Raw genomic sequence first — 23,879 nt, 5'->3', positions numbered from 1 at the left:
ATAAAATGGTTTTGAAATGGCTGAGATATAAAAAAACAAACAAACAAAGACGTTCTGTTCAAGGTTGGACCCACTTTTTATTAGTACCACTTTGTTTAGTAGGGCCTTACTTTATTTGTGGATTTCTCAGACATTCCAAGACCGATTTTCATCAAATAAACTTTGAATACCTAATAGAATTGTATGTTCTTCAACAAAGTATGACATAAGTCGTTTAAATCACCTTCCAAATCAAAAAGTTAAAATCCGAATCGCCTATCGTAACTAAAACTATAACATCTCTATGAGACTATGACTAAGGTACGGTACTGAAGAAGAAGAAGAAGAAGAAGAAGAAGAAGATATGGGAGAAGGAAGGAGAAGATGAAGAAGAAAAAGAAAAAGAAAACACAACCCAAAACCATATGAGCAGGCAGCGCGAGTCTTCAGGGTGTAGGGCTACTAGAATTCTTCCCTCTGATCTGATTACTAGTACTCGGTAATGTATAGGCCAAGCCGGGATAGAGATGGGTGATTCTCTCGTATTGATGACGGACTCTCGTTGATTGCTCCTTCAATACACTACACTAGGAACTCTCGACAGGGAAGAGAATTTTGACATGCGCCCTCAATGTCGTGTTGCTTAGAAACCTACCAACGCAAAATCGGTTGTGCTGTTGTCGCGTCGATACTGGGACGTTCAATTATAAGTCTTCCATTGGCATTGACTGACAGTAGGAATCCCTTGAAAATATCACTGAAGGTACTGTTTTGTTTGTTTAAATAATATATGAACTTGCATTTCAGCTATTATGACACATTCTTCACCTCGTATTTGTCCATGACTGGAGCTGGAATTATCCTACTACTGACGCTGAAGCGAAAACTTCCAGTCCCACACGTGTAATCTTGTGTATTGCCTACAGCATCGTCGGTCAAGTTGCTGGTGCGACTTTCTTCTTCTTTTTCTTCTGATTAAGTCTGCCTCCTTCAATAGGCTGAAGATTCTTGCAGACTGTGCTATTTACATTATAATACAGTTTATTTACAGATATTTACAAGCACGTAGAAAATTTGACGAAAATAACTAGCCACTGCACTGTGACTGTCACTGTAACATTAAATTTAAGTGTGATCAACCGAATCCGGTCAAAACGTCCCCGGGTCAAGTACCAGAACGTCCCCGCTTTTGTCGGCGCGCGCTCTGTGGGTCAAAACGTCAGTCCGATCCCCGCCGCCCTGCCTCCTCTTATATGGCGCATAGTCCAGCGGACTCGATAGAAATGCATGAAGAAAATACACTCTGGCGCATAAACTCACCCTACTGTAGTTATCCAGTAACCTAAATACTTGCATCTGAATAAGATTCGAGTCCAGTAGAAATGGAATTTTCACCATTTTTTTTTGGTCACTTATCTACTTATGGGAATAATCTTGATCGCAACTACTCGCTCGGCGATCACTGCGTTGCATAGAATTCGCGTTGCATAGGAGCAGACAGCGCGCACGGCGTACGGCAGCGCAGCTAGCTAGCAGCGAGCCACCTAAATGCTGCTCTAAATAACAAAATTTCCTCACATTTACCGTTCTGAATTGATAAGTGATACTTAGATTTTATAAAAATTTATGACATAGAACATTTTGACCTGAGGACGTTTTGGTGCCAGCTGGGCCCCGGGGACGTTTTGGTCGTACCCGAGGACGTTTTGGCTCGGGGACGTTTTGGCGTGGGGACGTTATGACCGGTAAGCTGATCAACCGTTCCGTACATTAGACGGTTTCGGAATGATCCCACCGCGCGCACAGATAGCAGATGGCGCTGAAAGAATTTCTGACGACAGGGAATTCCAGTTCCTTACAGTTCTTGGGAAGAACGAATGGCGATGCGATTCAGTTCTCGAGTATGGCACTGATAGGAGTGTGGTTGCTAATTGCGAGGCTCTCGTCAACTGAGTAACCTGTTTGACACTATTATAGTCCTGCAAAGAGGAGTTGTGTACTGTAAAACACCCTACTGTACTATAGACGTCTATTCGTGGCGTGAATTTTTCGCGAATTGGAGCCGACAGCCTTTTTTGCGGCATGAAATTTTCGCAAACTGCCACTGGCATTCAATGCATATAGTGTAGACAAGAACTTTCCCGTGCATTTTAATTTCGCGAATCTTGACACATGCGAAATTTGCGAAATTAAAAAAATGCACGCGAACATTCCTCGTTTTACAGTATTTTGTACATCATAATTAGTCTGTCATTTTCTATGCGTTGTTCCAGAGTGATCCAATCAAGTTCTTGCATCATTTTGGTGACACTTGAGGTGTTATGGTAGCGATTTAAAGTGAATCTCGCAGCTCTTCTCTGGACCATTTCCACTTTGTGGATTAGGTTCTTGGAAGATGCGTCCCAAACTGTGGAAGCATACTCAACAATTGGTCGAACCAAAGTTTTGTAAGCTGTGGCTTTTAACATCAGAAGATTTTATGCAAAGATTGCGTCTTAGAAATGCAAGGACATTATTGGCTTTATTGACAGTATTGTTGATGTGTTGGGTCCACTTCAAATCAGAAGTGATGGTTATACCCAAGTACTTCACGGATTCAACAAATTCAAGAGGGACGTTATTTAGATGATACACGTGTTGCACCTTTCTTCTTTTCCTGGATATTGTCAAAACCTTACACTTATCTGTGTTCAAAACCATCATCCATTTTTTCGCCCAGTCACCAATTTTGTTTAGGTCCTCTTGAAGATTTTGCGTATGATGTTGATTGTCAATGGTCATGTAGGAAATTGCATCATCGGCAAAAAGGCAAACCTTTGACGCTAGACCATCTGGAAAGTCCATCTCAGATTTTTCCCCCTGATACTGTAGTAGTCCAGTTTACGTAAAAGCCGCTCATGTCCAACCTTGTCAAAAGCTTTTGAGAAATCCATGATTATAACATCTGTTTGACGCCCTTCATCCAAGATCCTCGTTGATGAAGACAGATGTCCGTTTCAATTTCGACCTTGCTGCATAGACCTTTTATTGCACATTGTACTTGTAGCTGGCAAACTTGATAATGATGCTTTTTCCCCTCTCTGGCCCTGTCCTGGTGCTGCTTCTCATAGTGATTCTATGGCTGTGATCAATGTCAGATTCTGCCAGGTGAATGTTCAAGTGGTCTCTCACAATGTCAGTGATGAGTGTATCAGTACTTTCGCCTGGTCTCTCCTTGACACTGTAGAATCTCAGACAGTTGCACGGACTATAATTGCTCTTGTTCCTCAAACGCTTAGTCATCACTGAGAGTTTTCCTTCCAGCTCCTTCACTTTCTTTTCCAAGCTGTTCACATGAACTTCGTGTTGGTCAGCGTCCATTTTGAGAGCCTCATATGTACCTGCTGTGTATTTTGTTCAAGAACAGCTTCTTTCACGGCGCACATGAGCACTTTCAACACATCCTCCAAACAAAGCGCTTCCTTTATTTTCACTTCAATGGCGAGATTGAGAGTGGTATTACCCTCAATTGTCCCTGCTTCTGTTTGATGACCAGCAGTCAGTTCCTCGGTCATCTGTGCTTGATTCAGCCCCCCGGTCCGGGTGCGGGTTTTCGGAGTTTCCTATTCAGCATATTGCGTGTGGCTCAACATTTTGACCAGAAAGTTACATCAAAATCAAGCAACAAAACACAGTACCTTTTGTACCTTCAAGTTTTCAGATCATCACGTCTATGTCACCGCAAAAAAGCATAATACTGGTATCATATGCGAAGGAGCATGTGAAAATCAAGAGCAGTTATGATAGACCTCCCCTCTCCACGCCTTCACGCCTAGTGAGCCCTTCGCCTTGTTGCAAACCCTACATCCACTGTCCTCCACAACGCCCCACCTCTTAAGATTTACTGGAGAAGGCAAAACATCAAAGATGGAACTGGTCATGAAGGGCAAAGCTCCAGAGGACATTGACCTGAGGTCATTCCATGACACCTTCCTCTGCTCCACCCCTTCCCATCGAGTTCACGCCCCCTGTACTCCCTACTGCAGAGCCAGGTTGGCAAAGCGGTACTCCTCCTCTACCGCCTCCACCACCAAATGCCTCCTACCCTTCCTGCCTTGCTTGCTGTTCACGCCCTGAAGAAACCCAACCCCTTTCTGCCCCACCTGAACCGCACCCCGCAGCTCCTTCCACTTTGCCATTGCCACTGCCTCGTCCGCAGCCTCCTCCACCCTCCACTTCCTCCCTGTGCGGATCAGTGGCCTATAAACTCCTGTTATTATCTGGTCCTTAGACTCCCTCATCATCATCACTGGCCTAACCTTGCCAGCTTTAAACTCCTCAACCACTGACATCATAGGTAATTGCAGCTCGCCTGATCTGCAAAAGAATGCCAGATCTGTAAGCATTCTCGGAATGCCTAACCACTTCCGGTAATACCAGTTCATCTTCTGCTGCATTCTCTCAACCCTGGACACTGCCACCTCATACACCTGCAGTTGCCACATGATCCGTAGTAGCAAGCCAAACTGGCAGCACCACACCTTTGCATTCCCAAAATACAATGATCCTAATTTTGGTCCTACCAGTCCTAGGCTCAAATTTATGTAGCCATGTCTCGAGTGTTTGTGTATGTTACGTGGGCGACCATTCTATTAGCATAAACTTTGCACATAAAAGATGCATCTATGGAAGTGAATGCGGGTCTCTTAGAGCAATGCTAACACTAACAGTAGAACACCAGCACCGAACTTGAAATGACAAAGATGATAATCACTCTGGCCCTAGGGGCTAAGTGTTAGCCAATGGGGGAAAAGCATGTATATCGCCAACACAAACGATGGAGCCGAGTTCAGCAGACAACATTCAACACCGGGCCCAGCACCAACTACTGGAAATACATAATGTACGTCATAATTTTGGGGTCAACCTCCAAACACAGACTTGATTTCAAGTTTGGTTTTATGGCCAGTGCTAGTGCTGAAATAGCAGTAGCACTGAACTTGAAATCACCAATGTAATGAATAATCAAAGTAAAGCTGACAGTATGCAGTGTAGGAAAAAGGGACCCACTGAAAAACAAACAAACAAACAAAAACAGTGCTTGCACCTAACGTGAAATCACCTATTGCCTTCTGGCTCTAGGCCTATCTAGAAATGGCAAGTGCCCAGTCTAATGCTGGGGCAAGCGCTACAATGTATATGATAGTACCCAATATGTCTGGTCATGAATGCTGGTATAGGGTCGTAATGAATCTTCTTTATTTGGGCCTTGAGTCTAATGAAATCTCTGCTGTAGCTTTCACACAATTTGCAATTTGCTTCGGTTCTGGACCTTCCCTACTGCCTGAGCTACAGCTCAGAAAACTGGAATAATTCAGGCTTGTGGATGGTTTTCTCTCTTTTTGCATTACTTAACAGCTTAAGTAAGAATCTAGAAGACTAGACTAATTTCTGCTCTCTAACACTACATGTAGATGCCTACATAAGACATTTCTAGATCTAATCATATCAGTGTCTACATATCTACTTCTAGAGTTCTTTAAGTGGTGGAATCAATGGATCTATAGCAATCAAGGCTCCTTGAAATTACATCTTCTGTAGATTAGTTGAACCTCTGCTTACGAGGATAGCAGCAGAAAGCCTTATCCATTCACTCATTACATCAAGACTGGATTTCCAGAACAGTCTTCTAGCTGGCCTTCCATCTGCAACATTGAATAGACTTCAAGCAGTACAGAATGCAGCGGCACGTTTGCTCACTGGGCTGAGGAAGTATGATCACATCATCCCTGTCCTGGCTAAGCTGCATTGAATTAATTTCAAGATCCTACAGCTCACTTTTAAGGTCATTCATGGTCAGGCCCCAGGATACCTGTCTTCCCCAATTGAGTGTTGTGAGCCTTGCCCTGGCCTTTGTTCATCTAGCCCTTGCTCTCCAGATACCTATTACACATGTCAAGGGATATGGAGACCGGGCATTTTCCTCTATCACTCCTCACCTATGGAACTCCCTCCCATCTTTTCTCTATGAAGTTGACAAACTGGCGCTCTTCAAGGCCTCACGGAAGACTCATATTTTCCGCCAGGCATTCAATTGCTAACTCTCTTGGAGGAGTCTGCACCATTGAATGTTTGTACTTGTAACAGATATAAGGCGCTATGCAAATGTGGTGGATCATCATCATCATCATCATCTCATCATCAATTAAATCTCATGAGCCATATAACATTTCAGCTGCCATGAAATGCACCTTTCTTATTTGCTTGTAGTTATGATTTTTTTTTTTTTCTCCAGATCATGGATGATGAAATTGACATCATGGCATCTGCTCAACAGGAGAGCAACAAGTTTGAGATGCTATGTGATGGAGTGGTCAACTCAATCGCGATGGTCCAGGCAACATTAGCCGAGGTGATTGTTTTGATATTATGCAATTATTGTGTTAGGGGAAATTTTTTATATAAGATTTGTTTTTTCTCAAGGGATGAGGTGTTTCATCTAAATTCTTATAATTCTAATTTCCTTAAATAGTTACTAGTGACTGGGAAACTTTGTGAACTGCAATCATTTCTTTAGGAGATATAGAAGTAGAGATAAATAAAAAGTAATTTTAAACTTTTGAGTTTTAATTTCTTAATCATTCCATGCCTATGGCTCAAAAGAAGAAGAATCAAACATACCAAAAAGAAACAATGTCATAACTCAAGTGTCCTTGTAATATTTCTTGAATATTTTTTTGTTGTTGTTGCTTTATCATAAATAATAATAATAATATAATAATAATAATAATAATAATAATAATAATAATAATAATAATAATAATAATAATAATAATAATAATAATAATGATAATAATAAAAAAGACTTGTCAAGTTTTGCTGTCCAATTTTTCTGTCCAATCTATTGCGTAGTTCTTGTCCCTGAAAGATGAACTCCTTGTCCATGCACTTCCACCCACCCTTATGGCTCGGCTCATCATGGTTTCTGGCAGAATCTTTAGAAGGTAAATATCTCTCTCTCTCTCTCTCTCTCTGCACTCACACATACAGCTGTACATACAAATGTCTTTAAAAAGGAAAAAAATATTGTTGTGTGTTACTTTTACAGAAGGCAATCCACTTGAAACCTACAATATTCACTCAGATGATCTGTGCATTATGTTAGACTTCCACAACATCAAGCATTACTGTTCATTTAGTAATTTGATACAAATGCATATGCTAATATTACACAGACAGAACTGTGAAGTGCACCAGATATATGCCCACATTCTGTTTTTGGTGAGCCCCACTCCAGCTTTATCGCTGTGAAATTGGAACAGAATTTTATATTCAAGTAATGTGGCCATGACCCTTGCTGCATTTCATTGATGATGAAAACATCATACTTGTCTAGTTGAGAGATTTCTCTTGAGTGACTGGAGAAAGTGGGTCAAACATTTTATCACGCACCACACCATTTCTTTCTCCGCCTTTGCAGCACAAATGACCTGCAGACGCCAGTGACAGAGCTCGTCAGGCTGGTGCGTGTCTTCTCGGTGTCCTGGGAAGAGAAGAGCGCCGCCCTCAAAAAACTTCACACTGACTACGAGAGCAAACACAAGCAGCTGAACATTGCTGTCAGGAGGCTGCAGCTGCTGGACGCACAGGTGATTGCATTGTTCCCTTGTCAATAATTGAAAACGGAGAATGCATTGTCTCTGTCTTGTGTTTGCTTCTTGTTTGTAACAATCCTTATGTTTTCCTTCTTACGTTGTGACAAGATTGTGTATAAATTTTGCCATGAAAATGAGCAACATATACATTTTATGTAAAGAGAGAGAGAGAGAGAAGACAATACTGTAGAACCGGATAATTTCATGTACATGAAACTCGTGCAAATTTTGCAAAGAGCCAAGATTTGCACTAGTGAAATTCACGCAATAAGGTTTTGTCTAGACAATGCATTAAATAACAGGAGCAATCCGCTACAGTTTCATGCAACAAATATTTGTAGTTTTACAGTTATTCCTCAAATTCTCAGCCTTGTGTCGTGTGCAGAACTGTAGAAACGTGTAAAACATATTTTCATATACTCTCACAGAGAGTGAGTGCAATATGCCATAATCAGACTTCTAAAAGGTTATAATTGTAATAATTACCATGTACTTTTATCCCCTTTGGTCACCAGTCTGATCCAATTGAATATCAAAAATAGTAAAGGTGCTGTGTGACCTTTGACCAGGGAATGACATTGTGTCCTGAACAGATCGATGACAATGAAGGATGAAGTTGAAGAGTTATTTAGGAATATGGTTCACTTGTATGATGGCAAACAAAAGGAATGTGTGTTCAACTGGATGAGCATAAAAATGCATATCATACAGGTTCTTTCTTAATCTGTGTTTTTTTTTTTTTTTCTTCAGGCCAAACGGATGGCCAAAGAGAAACGAATCATGATGTGGGAGAAACTCTTCTCCAAGCTCACAAGCTGCAGGGGCCATGGCAGACGCTGGAAATTCCTCATCGACAACTTCAAGCAAAGGCCAAACTAGGGTAAGTCATCAGACAGATAGTCTCTGTCCAGTGCAGATGAGCAATGACCACATATTATATCATCTCTTATGCAGGTCTGTGTTAATTTTTGCAAGAAGGTTGTAATCGAAAGAAAGGTATTATTTAAAGGGGTGAAGGTTCAGGTGTGAGTTTCTTCAATCTGTCTCCCTCAACAAATTAAATTGTTGAGATTACAACGGCTGATCTGTAAATTAACAAACATGTCAGAAAAAAGGAACCAGTGGGACTCGAACCTGTCATCTACTGCTTTCCGGGCAGCGACACTACCACCAGGCTGTCCCTGGTTGCTGGCAGTGACACAATACACATGGAACAAATACCCAAGCTCCCAAATTCCAACATTGTTATGTTGAATAGTTCAAGGCGGACAAGGCATATTAAATGAAAGAAAGATATTATTCAGAGGGGTGAAGGTTCAAGTGAGAGTTTCTTCAATTTGTCTCCCTTTACAAATTAAATTTCTTAAGATCGCTATCCATTTTATATTTGGCTTTAGTATGGAACACCTGCAAGCCTACATAGAGTCACTGGACAAGGAACCTGACTCCGACAATGAAGAGGGCAAGGAGGATTCTGGGAAGTCACCAGAACCCAGAACTCGCAGCCAGTCGTCCGTCAATGAACTTCAGCTCCTCAGCTCAGTAAGTCTTGCTTTAAATCCAGACAAAGCTAGTCTTGACTCAAGTTCAGACGTGTCCATCCCCTGCAATCTGACACGGACAAATACTGATGTGTATCAGTTCAGAATGTATCTGCCTCCTTCCAAAGACATACTATTCATAGACCCGTCACTGTGGAAATCTAATACTGCAAGAAAATCAATTTCCTTCTCTGGAATTCTTAATTCTTCATACTGTCAGCTTTCACTGAATAATTACATATATGATTTGCACCACTTTCAGCCTTTCCAACTTCAATATCTGCAACTCTGTCAGGGTAACACAGTGACAAATATGTCATAATGATATTCAGCTGAACCTGAAATGGTGACTAGTGGAAAACCATATGCACTAGTGAACCAAGTCTGTAGTATGTGGTTATAGATAGTGTACAATCTCAGTTTACGAATTTATTGAAACTCTCATTCACAGTGGACGGTATGGGTACCTTTTGATCTTTCTTTCTTTCAGTCCGATGAACTGGATTTCACAGAGGAGGAGTCTGAGAGTGATGATGAGAAGGGGGACGGGCATGAGAGCACTGCCAGGGCCACGGCCCAGACACAGAGGGATGACCTGGATAGCGACATCGTCACTCCAGCAAGCAAGGTATGTGTCGAGTAGAGCCTCAGTCAAATTCCTTCACTTTAGGCTGTGTTATGATTCATGCTTCATTCATTCGTTTATCAAATTTTCAAAGGGATGCCATTCAACAGAACCCAAGGGGGCATTCCTCAAGTGTTTTGTTTGTGAGCAGAGGAGGTAGTTTGGTAGAGCCTCAGTCAAATTTCTTCTCCTGAGACTGTGTTATGGTCAGTGGCATATCCAGGAATTCCGTAAAGGTTGGGGTTGGGGGGCGAAAAAAATATTTCTGGTGCTACTTCCAGGTCTAATCAGCTGACAAGCCAAAAAAAAAAAGAAAAAAGACTCCTGTGCAGTTTTTTCGTTTTCTTGTGCCACTTCTGGGTTTCATTGACTGACAAGCAAAAAGAAAAAGAAAGGGGGGGGGGGGGGGGGGCTTCAGTGCAAATTTCTGATGCAAAAATTAAAGGAGGGGTGCATGTGCCCCTTTCACTTTTTTCTTTTCCTTTTTTCTATTTTCAAAAAATAAAAAATTTATGGGGGGTGCGCGCCCAGTGTGCCCCCTTGGATCCGCCACTGATGATTCACACTTCATTCATTCATTCATCAAATTTTCAGAGGGATGTCATTAAACAGAACCATGGGGGCATTTCATCAAGTGTTTTGTTAGTGAGTGGGTAGAGCCTCAGTCAAATTCTTTCTCCCTGGGCTGTATTATGATTCACACTTCATTCATTCGTTTTATCAAATTTTCAAAGGGATGCCCATGGGGCATTTCAGCAGGTGTTTTGTTAGTGATTTTCACCAACAGTTTGCTCTCAGCCAGTCAGATGCAAAGATTTCATTCAGATCTCAGCCACCGATCGCGTGCCACAAAATTTTGCCTGCAGATAGAGCCGGATGTCAACAACAAGATTACATGGTTATACAATAGAAACATATTGACTTTCTATTTTTAGTAAATTAATTATGCAAATTTATGCATGAAATCATATTTTCACCTATACCTCCATTAAAAAGACTGAAGGATTGCTAAATTTTTGTGTCAGAGTTTCTCAAGACACATCAAACAATTTTCTTGTAAACAAATAGCACAATTAAAATCAGTTTCTTTTGTTTTTATTGTTTTGTTAATTTCTTATGTATTTTATTGTTTTTTCGACCTTTTGTTTTCTATTGCTTTTTTTTGCCAAAATTTGTTGCAGGCACGTTTTCAAGCTTCTCTACGTTAGAATTGATTAATTTCAATTGTTAAAAGTTGAAATAATCTAATTTACATCAATTTAACAAAAACCCCCCACACAATTGCACTGGATTTGCACACAATATGCAGGAGACTTCAATGAAAAAAGTCATGAAACGACGCAGCAAAATCTTTGCACGTTGCGGAATAGTGGTGCGAAATGTCGACCCCCCCCCCCCCCCCCCCCCCCCGCCTGATAGAATAGGGTTAAAACAGATTTCAGTGACTGACAAATTTCAAATGATAAACTGTCCAGTTTTACCACACTAAATCATGCCAGATTATTGCATTGGCAGATTGTCATTGATCAAAGTTCAAGGTGAAAAGTGTGAAGAGGAGACTCTCTGTGAAGTTTTCATACATATATTTGGCACTTGTTTGCCTGATAATCTGCATTTGATCTGAAAACGTCTGTCTGGTGTAAACTCAAGGGTCATAAGGCACCATTGTGGTGTGACAATCTGTTTGACGAATGACTTGTCTGTTTGTCTTTGTTGTCTTATGCCCACAGAGAAAATTCGATGTTATGGGAATTTGAGCACAAACAGTTTTGTTTTGTTTTGTGCTGTGTGAAAGATTGCCTGTGCTTTGGTTGACAGAATTAACAAAGTGACAGGAAAAAAGAGAATATTTAGGTGACCTTCACACACTTGCCAGAAGAGAAATTTACAAGATGATGGAGAAGAAAAGTGAGGAAGGAAATGGAATAGAAAGTAAAAGCACGATAGGACTAGAGAAGCGACAAAAAACAGGAGGTATATGATATGAATATGATACATGTTAAAACATGTATTAAAACTCACATGTATACCATCTTGAAGCTGTAGAAGTTTTAGAGTTCTGCTTGTTATGGAAAATTTGCTGCTCTTTGCTGTCCTGCAAGCTAGAGTCATAATGATGAATTGTGAGTGAAGATAAGTGAATGTTTCAGTCAATGTGAACTGACTCTAACAGGGGCCACAGAACATTTTTCAGAGTGGGGGGGGGGGTCAATAGTATCCCCCATGTAGCCCCCCCCCCCCCATTCCTTGATCCCTGTCTAATGTGTATTGTCTAAGATGTGGATACATTTACATCATGTAACACTATGTGCATGTGAGATGTCACACTGATTGAGACATGACATTCATTGATTCTATTGTTCATTCAAGCCAACCTTCCCTTTTTTCCTGTTGATGTATGCAGAGGGTGACATTCCTTGACCCCAAGAAGGGAGTTGGTGATGCTCCTGAGGTCATCCCCGAGACTGTTATTGTGGAGGTGCCAGCCCCGAAGCCCCCATCGTCAGACAAATGTGTCTGGACTCACGAGCCTCAGTATGACTGGTTTCTAAATGTGAAGGTATGATGCTGTGATTCAGTCCTTTTGATCCATCGTGGCAGAGTAAGAAGTATCTATCTTTATGCAAATGATATGCCATTAGCAGTGGAAGATTGTTAGTCTCACCACCATGTCAAATTATCTCCGAAGATTATTACCACTATATTGATTTAACGTTGCTGTCAGTAGTGAGCAAGGTTTGTATGTGGATTGAAATTCTCACCACAACTTTACAAATGATTCTCTGTTGCTGGCCTTTCTTCCTGAAAACAACACATAGATCTATCATCCTGTTGGAGTCCAAGGCGCAGACATCAAATGCAGCGTCAACTTCAAGAAAGAATTCCAGAAGACTGAATTCTACGAGAGACCAGTGACAAGAGGTAAGAGGACGAAGAACTTCACTGTTGGAGAGTCGACCAAAGGGCAAAGTCATTTTGAATAGAAAGAGTGAAGGAAAGAAAAAAGGTAGCTGAGGGATCAATGAAAGTGGAAGGAAAATGTCACAGCTGTTATGAAGTTATGAACATTTGAATATCTGTGTGTTCTCTCACATTGCATACATTTTAGGCACATGTGGTATAGAAATTTCATCAGTCATTAAATGGGCAAAGCACTGAGGAAAAAGTAGATGTAAGGCACATCATTGTCAGGTGACTGCAACAACGTTTTGATTATCTTTTTTTTTTTTTCCCCAAGGTGCTCACAGGATACAATGATTGTTAACATAATTATCAGCATTGAAATGCTCATAACAGCATGTAGATGTGGATGCTCAATTTCACTCAAATCACTTACATTTGTACTTGAAGAAATATAATACAAACTTTTTTTTTAGGGGATCTTTTTTATGCCTCCGCAACGAAGTGGCCGGAGGCATTATGTTTTCGGGTCGTCCGTCCGTCCGTACGTACGCTACGTACGTCCGTCCGTACGTCTGTCCGTACGTCCGTCCGTCTGTCCGTACGTCCGTCCGTCCCATTTTGTTTTTGTCGATATCTCAAGAACCGTGTGGTGGTTTTACATCAAACTTGGTATGAGGGTATATCCTTGGGGGATAATACTTTGTGTGGATTTTAGGGTCACAGGGTCAAAGGTCACAGGTTATTTTGTGAAAAAAACATTGAAATTTCATGTTTTTCTCCATATCTCGCAAATGGTTCAAGGTATTCTCATGGAACTTAGTATATATGCTTGTACCGATGGGCAGTGATTATCTAGGGAAGATGGGGGTCATGGGTCAAAGGTCAGGGGGTCAAAGGTCAAGGTCAACTCCTCAAAATATCACTACTTTCCTTAAAATGCAATATGCCTGAAGGTTTTTTTTTTTTTTTAACTTGATGTATGGCATGTATTACCCAATATATATTTTTGGGGAAGTTTCTTGCCAAAAGGTCAAAGGTGAAAAGGTAAAAGGTCAAGTGAAAGTGCTAAATTGCACTTTTTCCTCCATATCTCGAAAGTAACTCAAGGTATCATCATGAAACTTACATATTTATGCATGTTTAACCAAACAGTGATTCTCTTTGGAACTGTGAGGTCAAAGGTCAAGGCCAGGTTTAGATAATGCTATTTTCCCATTTGATACTGAAATTATACTTTTTCTCAATACCTTGAAAATTACTCAATGCATAAACTTATAAAAGGGTCAAAAGTCAAGTAAAAATCATCAGTTCCCCCAAAATCTGCACTCTGACATTTTAATCATTCATCCAATTGAACCTAGTTCTAGGAAAGTGAACATTCAGCACATTTGTGTCAAACCTGTCATTTTAATATTTTGCCAATTGTGTGAAACTGTCATCACACATTGTCAAGACATTGTACTATAGACCTATTAGGAGAACCATGCATTATGGCGGAGGCATATCAGTAGCCGTAGCGATATATCTAGTTTATGGAACAAATTATTCTTGGAGAAAGAGAAACTAAAACATAGCCCAGCCCATACTATAAACAGGACAGGTTATTAGTTCTCTATGGATTTATGTGTTTCAGATGTAAACCTTGCATCCTTATTTTAGCTTGATTTATGACTGGAGGAAGAGAGAATTAAAAGAAATAATTAAAAAGCAAAAGAATGCAGGCGACTTAGACTTCAACTGGCATGAGACTTGGTACAACATCTCTGGCTAATGCAGCCTGTGAAACATCTTTTGTGATTAACATCTGCAGAGAAGAGTGGACGGAGATCTCAACAAAGATCCGGCCGGGGTCGCAGCATGATTGGAAGCAAGATGGGGAACAGCAACCAGTCTCCCAAGGCAGTGACCCTACAGGTGCCGGCAGAGACCAAGCCTGATGACAGGTGAGTCTGGTCCTGTGATTCAACAGTGATGAAATTCTTGCATGAAATAGACCTTTTGCTGAAGTTTTCAAAGGGTAGGTGGCCCTATTGATGTTTAATTCTTATAGCCAGGTAATGAGCTGTTCCATCCAAGCGTTCATACTCGGTGGATTTCAGTACTTTGAATACACTTTGCACTTGCTATGAGTGGCAAGGGGTCTAGGTCAATTACCCCCTGGGCAATTACCCCGGACCCTTCCCCTCACCCTAACCCTAATCCTAATCCTTAACCTAATCCTAACCCTAACCCAAACTCCGAACCCTTAACCTTACCCTAACCCTAGTCTTTACTCTAGCCATATCACTAATTAGTAATTAGCTGGGGAGTAATTGCCCTCGGGGTAGTTGCTCTAATATGGTGGCAAGCCAATCATATTGTGGCCATATCATTACAAAATCATCAAGTATAAATGGGGGTGGGAGAGAGGCTTTGCCACAAGCATTTCAGAGTGGGTAAATATGAAACTAAGACTTCATGAAGGAAGGGATGTGCCTTGAAGTAAAGTGGTTGGCATATCACAAATTGTGTAACTTTCTTTTTCATCTTCAATGGGATCCACAAACTGCATTCCAACTGTACAGCCAATACTTGTTTATATCAATGTGTGAATATTATTCAACTATTTCCTGAAGTCACAGAGGGGGAAAACACTTCATAATTTGGGAGACCAATTAAATGAGGACCACCAAAAAAGATAACCATGATGCATATGCATTTGGATCAATGACTGCAAAATGTACATACTTGTTTATCTTTTCATTGCCTGTGTAATTTCATGTCAATGAATAACCCAATTCCCATCAGGGCAATGCATCTTCACATTTGAGAGAAAGACTTAGATTCTGATCATGTTATATCAGGGGAAAATATGATTTCATACATTTAGAATATAGATGTCCAGAGTAAAGATATCTTTACCACCTGTTTAAAACCTCAATTTAGGTGGCAGAATCTTGTCTTTGCTCTTGGTGACCGTCCACTGTTTGAGATGGAGGACCCACTGACAGTCAAGGAGGAGACGGAGGAAAACCAGCAGCCCGAAACGAGCAAAGATGCTAAAACACCAGAGGTAAGTTTACTTTGAATAAAACATTTCACTTCCTTTATAAAATAAGTAAAAGAAAAGAAACAAAAGTGATAGAACAGCCAACAAAGTACATATACATGTCATGTCAAGTCATTTCCTCATCTTGTTTATTAAAGTTTGCTTGCATAGATAGATTCAAATGTGGCAATCAAGGTGGCAAAAGTTCCTTAAAGATCAGACCTTAGATAAGAAAGCTTCAGTGGAATTTGAAGTTTTACATATTTTCATGAAATAGAAATGGTGGTCACACCCGCACACACAAATTTCAAGAGGTGATGATGTCTGTACCAAACTCTTCTATTGGTTTATGAAGAAAAACATTACAAAAATCTTGTCTCTGTTTGAAGATGATTAAAGCAACTGCATATATCTCCTTCCCCTTTAGAGTTATCAATACTAGATCATTACAAGACTACAGTGATTAGATGCAAAGGAGATGCCTCATCATACCAGCGTATCCAAATTCAAATTCAAATCTATTTTTACTTTTCGACTAATACATAAAATCCACTTCACTTTCATTTGTAACAGAGAATAATGTAAACAAGACAATGTGAACTGATCAGAGTATACAACTATAATAGTATAACCTTATAGTAGTGATACAATGGGTGATTTCAAGTTCGGTGCTACTGCCAGTGCTAGTCCCCAAATAACAGCCTTAAATTGAGCTACAACGCTGACCATCAGATTAACGAAGTAATACCAATCACCGATTCCTACACTAGGTGCTAGCATCACACCACTGCAAAATCCGCGGGAATTGAGTGATGAAAAGAGTGATGCTGCATAGTCAAAGTCAAATATTAACCCATTGAAGATGAGTCACAAGTATACTCGGGCAGGTGTCTATGGGAAATGCGTGTTATAGCAAAATCAGTCTATCCTCAACAGGTTAAGAGATGTAGCCATGACTGCTTAGTTTTAGACACATAATGAGGAAGACTGACTAAAATGCCACAAATTTCATCTGTTCTTTAAAACACAATTATTTTAATTTTGCTGCCAGGCTCAGATTTAAATAGCCATGTCTGGAGTGTTTTTGTACGTTACGTACATATAATGTAGGCGAACATTGCATCAGCATAGACTTTGCACGTAAAACATACATCTACATGTGTATTATGGAAATGAGTGTGGCTCTCGCATGGCAACGCTAACACCAGCACCGAACTTGAAATGATGAAAATGATAATCCCTAGGGGCTGGTGTTAGTCAATGGGGAAAAAGCACATAAATTGCTAACACAAACGGCGGAGCTCGGTTCAGCAGATGACATTCAACATGGAGCCCAGCACTAGCAACCAGAAATATGTCATAATTCTGAGGTCAACCTCTCAAAACCATCTAATATCAAGTCGGTTTTATCGCTGAACTTGAAATCACCCAATGTAATGAATAATCAAAGTAAAGTGGACAATGTATGTAGTGTATGATAAAGGGAGGGACCCACTGAGAAAACAAACAAACAAACAAACAAACAAGTACTCATAGAAAGTGGGCCCCTCTTAGTTTGCAGGCACAAACCCTTGTTGGTTGTAAAGGAGTCTGCACCACCCTGGCACTGCCGCCTCTCCCTGTTTGGAGAAGCTATATACAACACAGGGCCTATGGGACAGTGCCAGGGTGGTGCATACAGTAGTCTTGGCGCAGACTCCTTTCGACCAACAACGGTTTTTGCGGGCAAACTAGGTCCCTCTGGGGAAGCCCACAAAAAAAAAGGAAAAAAAAAAAGACAGTAACAGACAGACAGACAGACACACACACACACACACACACACAAACAAACAAACAACAACAAGAGACAGTATGAAACATTATCCTTAATAATGTCAAAACGGGAAATTTCTTTAAGATCTCTGCATCACACTTCAGGGGAGGGTTGAGAAGTGATCTTATCGTTGATCACCCTTGCCAGGGTGTGAATAATTATGTGGTTGTGATGTATACCACTCATTTGTAAAATCATATAGGAAATTTTGAAACCCTTTCTAATTTTTAGCTTGATTTTAATACAGCCTATACCATTCTGTGTGCCTCAGATTACTCTCTGTATTGCATTGCAGCCACTTGAGCACAGTGTGGAATTACACTCTAAGGCCCAAATTCTCAAAGGTGGAATGACTTTATTACACCGCTTGTTCCGCCGATTTATTATGCCTCTTATGCAAATCAGGCCCTCGTGATGTAAAATGACACGATTTATTCCCTGGAATCTATTCTCAAAGGTGGAATAACTTATTCCACGGAATAGTTATTCCAGCTTTGAGAATTCGGGCCAGAGATTTCATGACACTGTCTGCCATTGACAGATAGATTTCACCAGTTTCTGTGAGGAAAAAACAACAACAATTATACTTCAGAAGCAATACAACCAAGAAGAGATTGGTGCATGCATGCTGTGCATATGTTTTAATTCTAATATCATTAATTACCAATAAACTATTTTGTAACATAAACTTTTGTGCACATGTCAGAAAATTACTTCTCTGTTTTTCTCGGTCAGGCGCTTCACTCATTTTCAAAGCAACACAATGTAAATAGGCTTGCCCGATGTAAAAATTTATGGAATTCGTACGTCCAAGCAAAGAATGTACTTGAGTAAACTAGCAGGTGATCTGTTGAAAGCATCCATTCCTTGCTTTGATTGTATTGAGTGCATTAACAATTCTTTTCTATCTTTATTGCCAAATAACTGGACATTAATGAACAGTTTGTTGCTGTCAGATTGATGTACTGGCAAGCACTATATATGAAAATACATGACTGATTATTACATCACAGATGCTTATCTCAGTGAATTTAAAAACCTACATGCCTGTTGTGGCCAATGACCCTTTTCCTGCTCATGTGCAAAGTGAAACTACGAAATGGCCTAATGCTTGTCATCCTGTTCCAGGGCCCTCGCTTGCCAGTAAGTGGAGAAGGCGATGCAGACAGGGATGACCTGGAAGAGAGGATCCAGTCTGGTCGCTCCACCACTACGTCGCTGGGCGGGGAGGTGCCCGTCAAACTGGGAGTGCATCAGGGACACCTTGATGAGCTGGTTGCCATGGGCAACATCGATCTAGGAGACCTGAGGGGAGAGGTATATAGTGACTGTCACCTTCTCTTTTCTCATTGTTTGCTGTAATTGGAAGCTAAGTCTTTAGAAGAAACTGCAAATAAAGTTAGAGAAGTTTACTCCTTGTTGTAAAATAATAATATTAGTTATTCAATATCCAACCCTATTTTTTTCTTGCCAAATGAAAAAATTTACTTGTTTGACTTACCCATATCCATGTTTGTATTGCGGCAAGGTAGATTCTTTCAAGTTGCCAGTATTATAGAATTGAAAAACAAGGTTGTCAATGTCAGTCATAGTAAACCGAAGTAAGCGAGTATTTCCCAGAAACAGATGCTTGCCCTCAAAACTAGACTGGGCTATTTATTTGTGATACTGAAAAGTTTACTGGTTTTGCACACATAATTCAACACATAACTGTGCTTGATTTCCATTTCATTCTGCATAAGAGATAATAGCATTTATGTGCAACTTGTGTCTATCTACTTTTGCTTTCTCAGGAGATTCAGATTTTGGAGTCAGTGGACGAGACCCAAGACATCATCCCCCATTCTTTCCCCATCTACCCCATCAAACCAAGTCGCAAACTCAAGGGGGGCCCAGAGGAACCAATTGGATCCCTGCCCATCATCTTCTTCTACACTCGCATCCACAAACCATTCACATTTGAGAAAGACACAGGTGAGAAGCATGTTTCTTGTGGATATTGCTTTTTGAAACCTTACCACAATGTTCTCATAGAAGCATAGCTCATGGAAATTTGTGGATGTCCTACTGAACTACAATTGACATCCCCATTAGAAAGAATTGTAAATTCTGCCAAAGTTTTGTTTTGGTATGTAGTCACCTATTTATTAACCCTTCTAAATTCCCTTGGATTAGTCATCAGTTTAACATTTTATGAAGAGACTAACTACATCAAGATTGCAATCATGGCAGCTCCCACTCCTACAAGTAAAACATTTGTGACAGTTTTTCATTTTGGTTTGTTTTTGCAAGTTGTGATTCTATTATGGTCTGTTAATTAAGAAGTGGGATCCAGCTGTGCCATTTGGCTTCAGAACAGATGTTGCTTTCCATCTTGTCAGTGTGTTTGTTCTTTCTTTATTTCTCTTCATTTTCTGTCTTTCTTCCATCTGCTTTGTATGAAGGACACTATATACTGTATACGCCATATATTTCGTGAGTCTAAATCTTCGCAAATCGGGAATTCCCAACGATGTCGCGAGTGGTTAAATTCGCGATCGTGGAGTCCTGTTCTGAATGGAGAAATGTACACGCGTACGTCACATCCACATCGGGATCAGAGTCAATATTTTCATGTGTCTTTAATTTCGCAAATAGCACCTGACTCGAAACATCCGTGAAAATAAAACCCTAACTAAATATTCGGTGTATACAGTACATCATCTCCCTCCTCTCCATCCAAACAGCATTGAAATTCACTTTTCTTCTGACGAATGCCATCTGAAATCATGGCTGAAAAAGTCTGAACTCCTATAGATCAACACTGAGTTTTGAGACTTCTGTCTTCCCCTCCACAGAGACAGCAACCCTCAATGAGATCATCGAGGAGCTGACGGGGGTGGATCTGAACACCATGCGCAAGGAGGACCTGAGCATCAACAAGGAGTTTGAGGAGCGGTGCCTCTCAGCCCTCTCCCTCCGCTCCAGTACCACGTCGGACAAACCTGTGAGTCCTCCCTCTCCATAACTCTCCCACAATGCAGGAAGTCTACCGTAAAACCAAAAACATTTGTGGCATGAAATTTTGTGACTGGAATCAATGGCTTTTATGGCGGCATGACATTTTTGCGCATTGCCACTCGCATCATTCAGTGCTGTTTGTACACAAAAACTTGGATGTGCATTTTACTAATATGAATTTTGGCTCCTAGCAAAATTTGCAAAAGTTTCATGCACATGAAATTTCTGGTTTTACAGTATTTCAGTGCACTTGATTGCTAGGCAAGTGGCAAGCTCTTTTTAGGTGATACGCTATCAGCGTATCACCTATTGTGATTGTCAAAATCTCTCTTTATTAGGTGATACGCTATCAGATACGTAACGATTGCGTTACTTCGACTGCTGCAAAATTTTGCTGACTGGGCTTTTTAAACTGATATAGTATATTGTAACAAAATGAAATTTGTTCATATCAATTCCGTAACACAATGTAGTCGTGGTTACTTTGTGCTGATTTATACATGTAACAAGCTATACATTGTAAAAAAAGTATTTGCATTGTTCCCTCAGTCTTCTGTATTGATGATTATTTGTCAATTAGTGGTTTTTGTGGAGTTTCAGATAGTGATAAAAAGTATGGATGATAAGTGCAGCGATAATTCCTACAGTTAGTTCAAAGTTTTGTTACAGATGTTTGATACATACATTTAGCATTGTGTGTGTGTATATACGTGTGTATACAGGTTGGCCATATGACACATTCTAGACAAATAATCTTAATTAATTAGCAAACGTGATCAGCTATGGAACTGAATATGGTACTAATGTATGATGTTAATGATTCTAATTAAACTGTGACGAATTTAAAGGGTAGCATAACTGTGTGTAAAAATAAGGCAATTATAAGGAAATTTTAGGGAAATTTGATAACCACGCCTATAATAATTTCATACAGGTACTAATACCTGCCTCATATCCGTGCGATCTGAAAACCAGACAATACCAACTTGCTTTTGTTTACAAGTAGAGCGCCACTGCGACAAAATATTGAAAGGTTTGAAACAAAAGCGCGGCCGAGCCCGGCAGTGTAAACGGACTAAATTGCGGGGGTCCTCGCAATTGAGGTTGGCCTTGGCCGCGGCTCGGCCCAGCCCCGCACCGTAAACGGGGTGTAAGTTTATGCACTGTACGTACTCAAAAAGTCCGTAAATCGACTTAGTCGCACTCGCACAGAATTTCCACTTAGTTTGTGTGACAGCAAAACAAATGTGATCTGAATAATGTAGGCCCAAAAAAGTTCAACTAAGTATCTCATTATAACTTCAAGGTGCTATATTACATTCTTTTCTTTGTCGATCACGGATGACCGACATCTGATGACCCCAAGCGTATCACCTAACTCGTCTTCAGTGTGACGAGTTTCATATCTCGTTTTTTTTTATTCTTCTTTCTTTCTGGACAATTTTGTGTCGTCAATATCTCAAGAATGACATTACGAAATAACATGACATTTTCAGTCAACATGTCTCATGACAAAATCTAGCCACAATAAGGTTTTCATGACAGTTACATATCTATGACGTCATCTAGGCGCCATTTTGTGATTTTCGGACCTTGTCACATGATCGATCATAACTTCATAACTAGATGTCATTTCTGTATCATTTTCGGTGGACATGAAGTTCAGGTCACGCTCTATCTTACTTTTTAACGCTAGTTACACAGGTCATCATTACGCGCGAAGTTTCAGACAATTTTAAGCGTTTCAAACATTTTCTCGCGTGCGCGTCCGTCCGCGCAATTTCGCGCGCAGAGCCCGTAAGCAACATGAAAATGCAATTTTTTTGACTGATTTGGATTCCTGATACTTTGAGTAATAATATCCATTGATTTCCGATCGATGTTGACCTATAACAAAGGAATGCACTGGCGTCAAAGTTGAAATTCCGCGTGCGCGTCTTTCTGCAAATATAGTGAAAAAACATGTCTTTGTTTATTTCGCCATAGCTCTTTAAATCGTCCGTTGACCCTATATTTCTATTGCATATTACAAAAGTATATGAATTGTAAGTAACATTCCAAGTATCAGTATTGCCAGGAATACGCGATGACGTCATCATATCGTCATTTTAAATCAAAAAAGTGGAATTGATTTTTTTGAGGTACTGTTTCTGACATTCATTTGCTCGTATCTCTGTTGTTTAAGCTCAATATTACCCCAAATTCAGATATGTTGCACTTTGAACATTTGCCTTTCAAGGCCATGTGATGGTTTTGAAATATGATGACGTCATCATACTAGAAATTGTGATTAAAGGTAAAGACTCAAAATCAGACAAGTTTACGTGTTATGTCTATGGGAGGTGATTTTTTTTTAAACCATGCATTGACTTGACAACGTTTAAGCACCTTTACCTCATCTGATTTTACTCCATTTCCTCTGAAACATAAATATGTTGTAGCTGAGACAACAAGCTTTAGTAATCATGCATTTTATGTTTTCAAATCTCCTCATCAGGTTGACAATTTTGCAATTTAAAACTGAAAATGAGAATGCAATCTGTACGGAACGATTCCCAATTTTTCTTTGCAACTGTATATTGATCGAATCCACGCTGCCACTTGTGGGAAGTTGAATAGCGCCATCACAAGTCAACACTGTCACGATAGTATTTAGATTTAAGTTTCGCACTCGATCTTCGGGACAGCCATGTAGCATAATCGGTTAGCGCGCTGGTTGTTCATAACGCCATACCGGAAGGCGAGAGGTTCGACTCCCGCAGGACTTTTATCCGTTCTTTCTTTTTTTCTCTTTTTTTTTTCGGCAGTTCAGCTTTACTCCGATGTCATTTATCGTATTATTTTATCAAGTGTACGTAACCCGTGAACACGGCTGCTCTATTTCCCTTGTTTTGTATTGGAGTTTGGAGATTGGGTTTGCTTCATTAATTTTGTCACACTTAATGTTGTAAATTGCCCCTTGTTACAGTTTCCCGCTTGCCACCTTTCGTTTGCTCTTTCCTTTTCTCTTCATTGGTTATTGTTATACTGTAACAGGATAGGTAGGAACATGTACGTTTAAATAACTTGCAGGAATGGGAGCTGAATTGATTAACTCTAGTCCAGGTGTATGGCGTCTCGCTCATCTCTTTGAAATTCCAGGTTGTTATTGTTTGACCCAATAACGGAGTTGTAGACAGGTTATATGTTGCTATAGAGGTATCTTGTGCCACATGAATGGAAAGCATCACTGTTTAGTAGTAGTAATGAACTTTTTCATGTTGTATATGGTATAAATATTTAAGATTGATATATATATATATATATATATATAAAGATCAAAGATAAATTTCACATCCAATCTTCGGTACAGCCG

The 23,879-nt window shown here is 40.2% G+C and overlaps 1 protein-coding gene across 1 annotated transcript in view; it reads left to right on the top strand.

The window, feature by feature from the left end:
* The first annotated feature begins 644 nt into the window (after positions 1 to 644).
* LOC140229104 (uncharacterized) overlaps positions 645 to 23,879 on the top strand; it is a 34,752-nt gene continuing 11,517 nt past the window's right edge. The window contains 14 exon segments of the mRNA XM_072309370.1: positions 645 to 742; positions 6,254 to 6,370; positions 6,871 to 6,962; positions 7,439 to 7,607; positions 8,364 to 8,497; positions 9,011 to 9,155; positions 9,645 to 9,782; positions 12,184 to 12,339; positions 12,599 to 12,701; positions 14,494 to 14,626; positions 15,609 to 15,739; positions 18,681 to 18,841; positions 19,318 to 19,498; positions 20,362 to 20,510. Of these exon segments, the coding sequence (XP_072165471.1) occupies positions 6,257 to 6,370; positions 6,871 to 6,962; positions 7,439 to 7,607; positions 8,364 to 8,497; positions 9,011 to 9,155; positions 9,645 to 9,782; positions 12,184 to 12,339; positions 12,599 to 12,701; positions 14,494 to 14,626; positions 15,609 to 15,739; positions 18,681 to 18,841; positions 19,318 to 19,498; positions 20,362 to 20,510 (1,806 nt within the window). The 5' untranslated portion in view covers positions 645 to 742; positions 6,254 to 6,256.

The sequence above is a fragment of the Diadema setosum genome, chromosome 5 (genome assembly GCF_964275005.1).
Source record: "Diadema setosum chromosome 5, eeDiaSeto1, whole genome shotgun sequence".
Lineage (NCBI taxonomy): Eukaryota > Metazoa > Echinodermata > Echinoidea > Diadematoida > Diadematidae > Diadema > Diadema setosum.
Note: the sequence above shows the minus strand (reverse complement) of the source record. Positions and strands in the feature narration are given on the sequence as shown.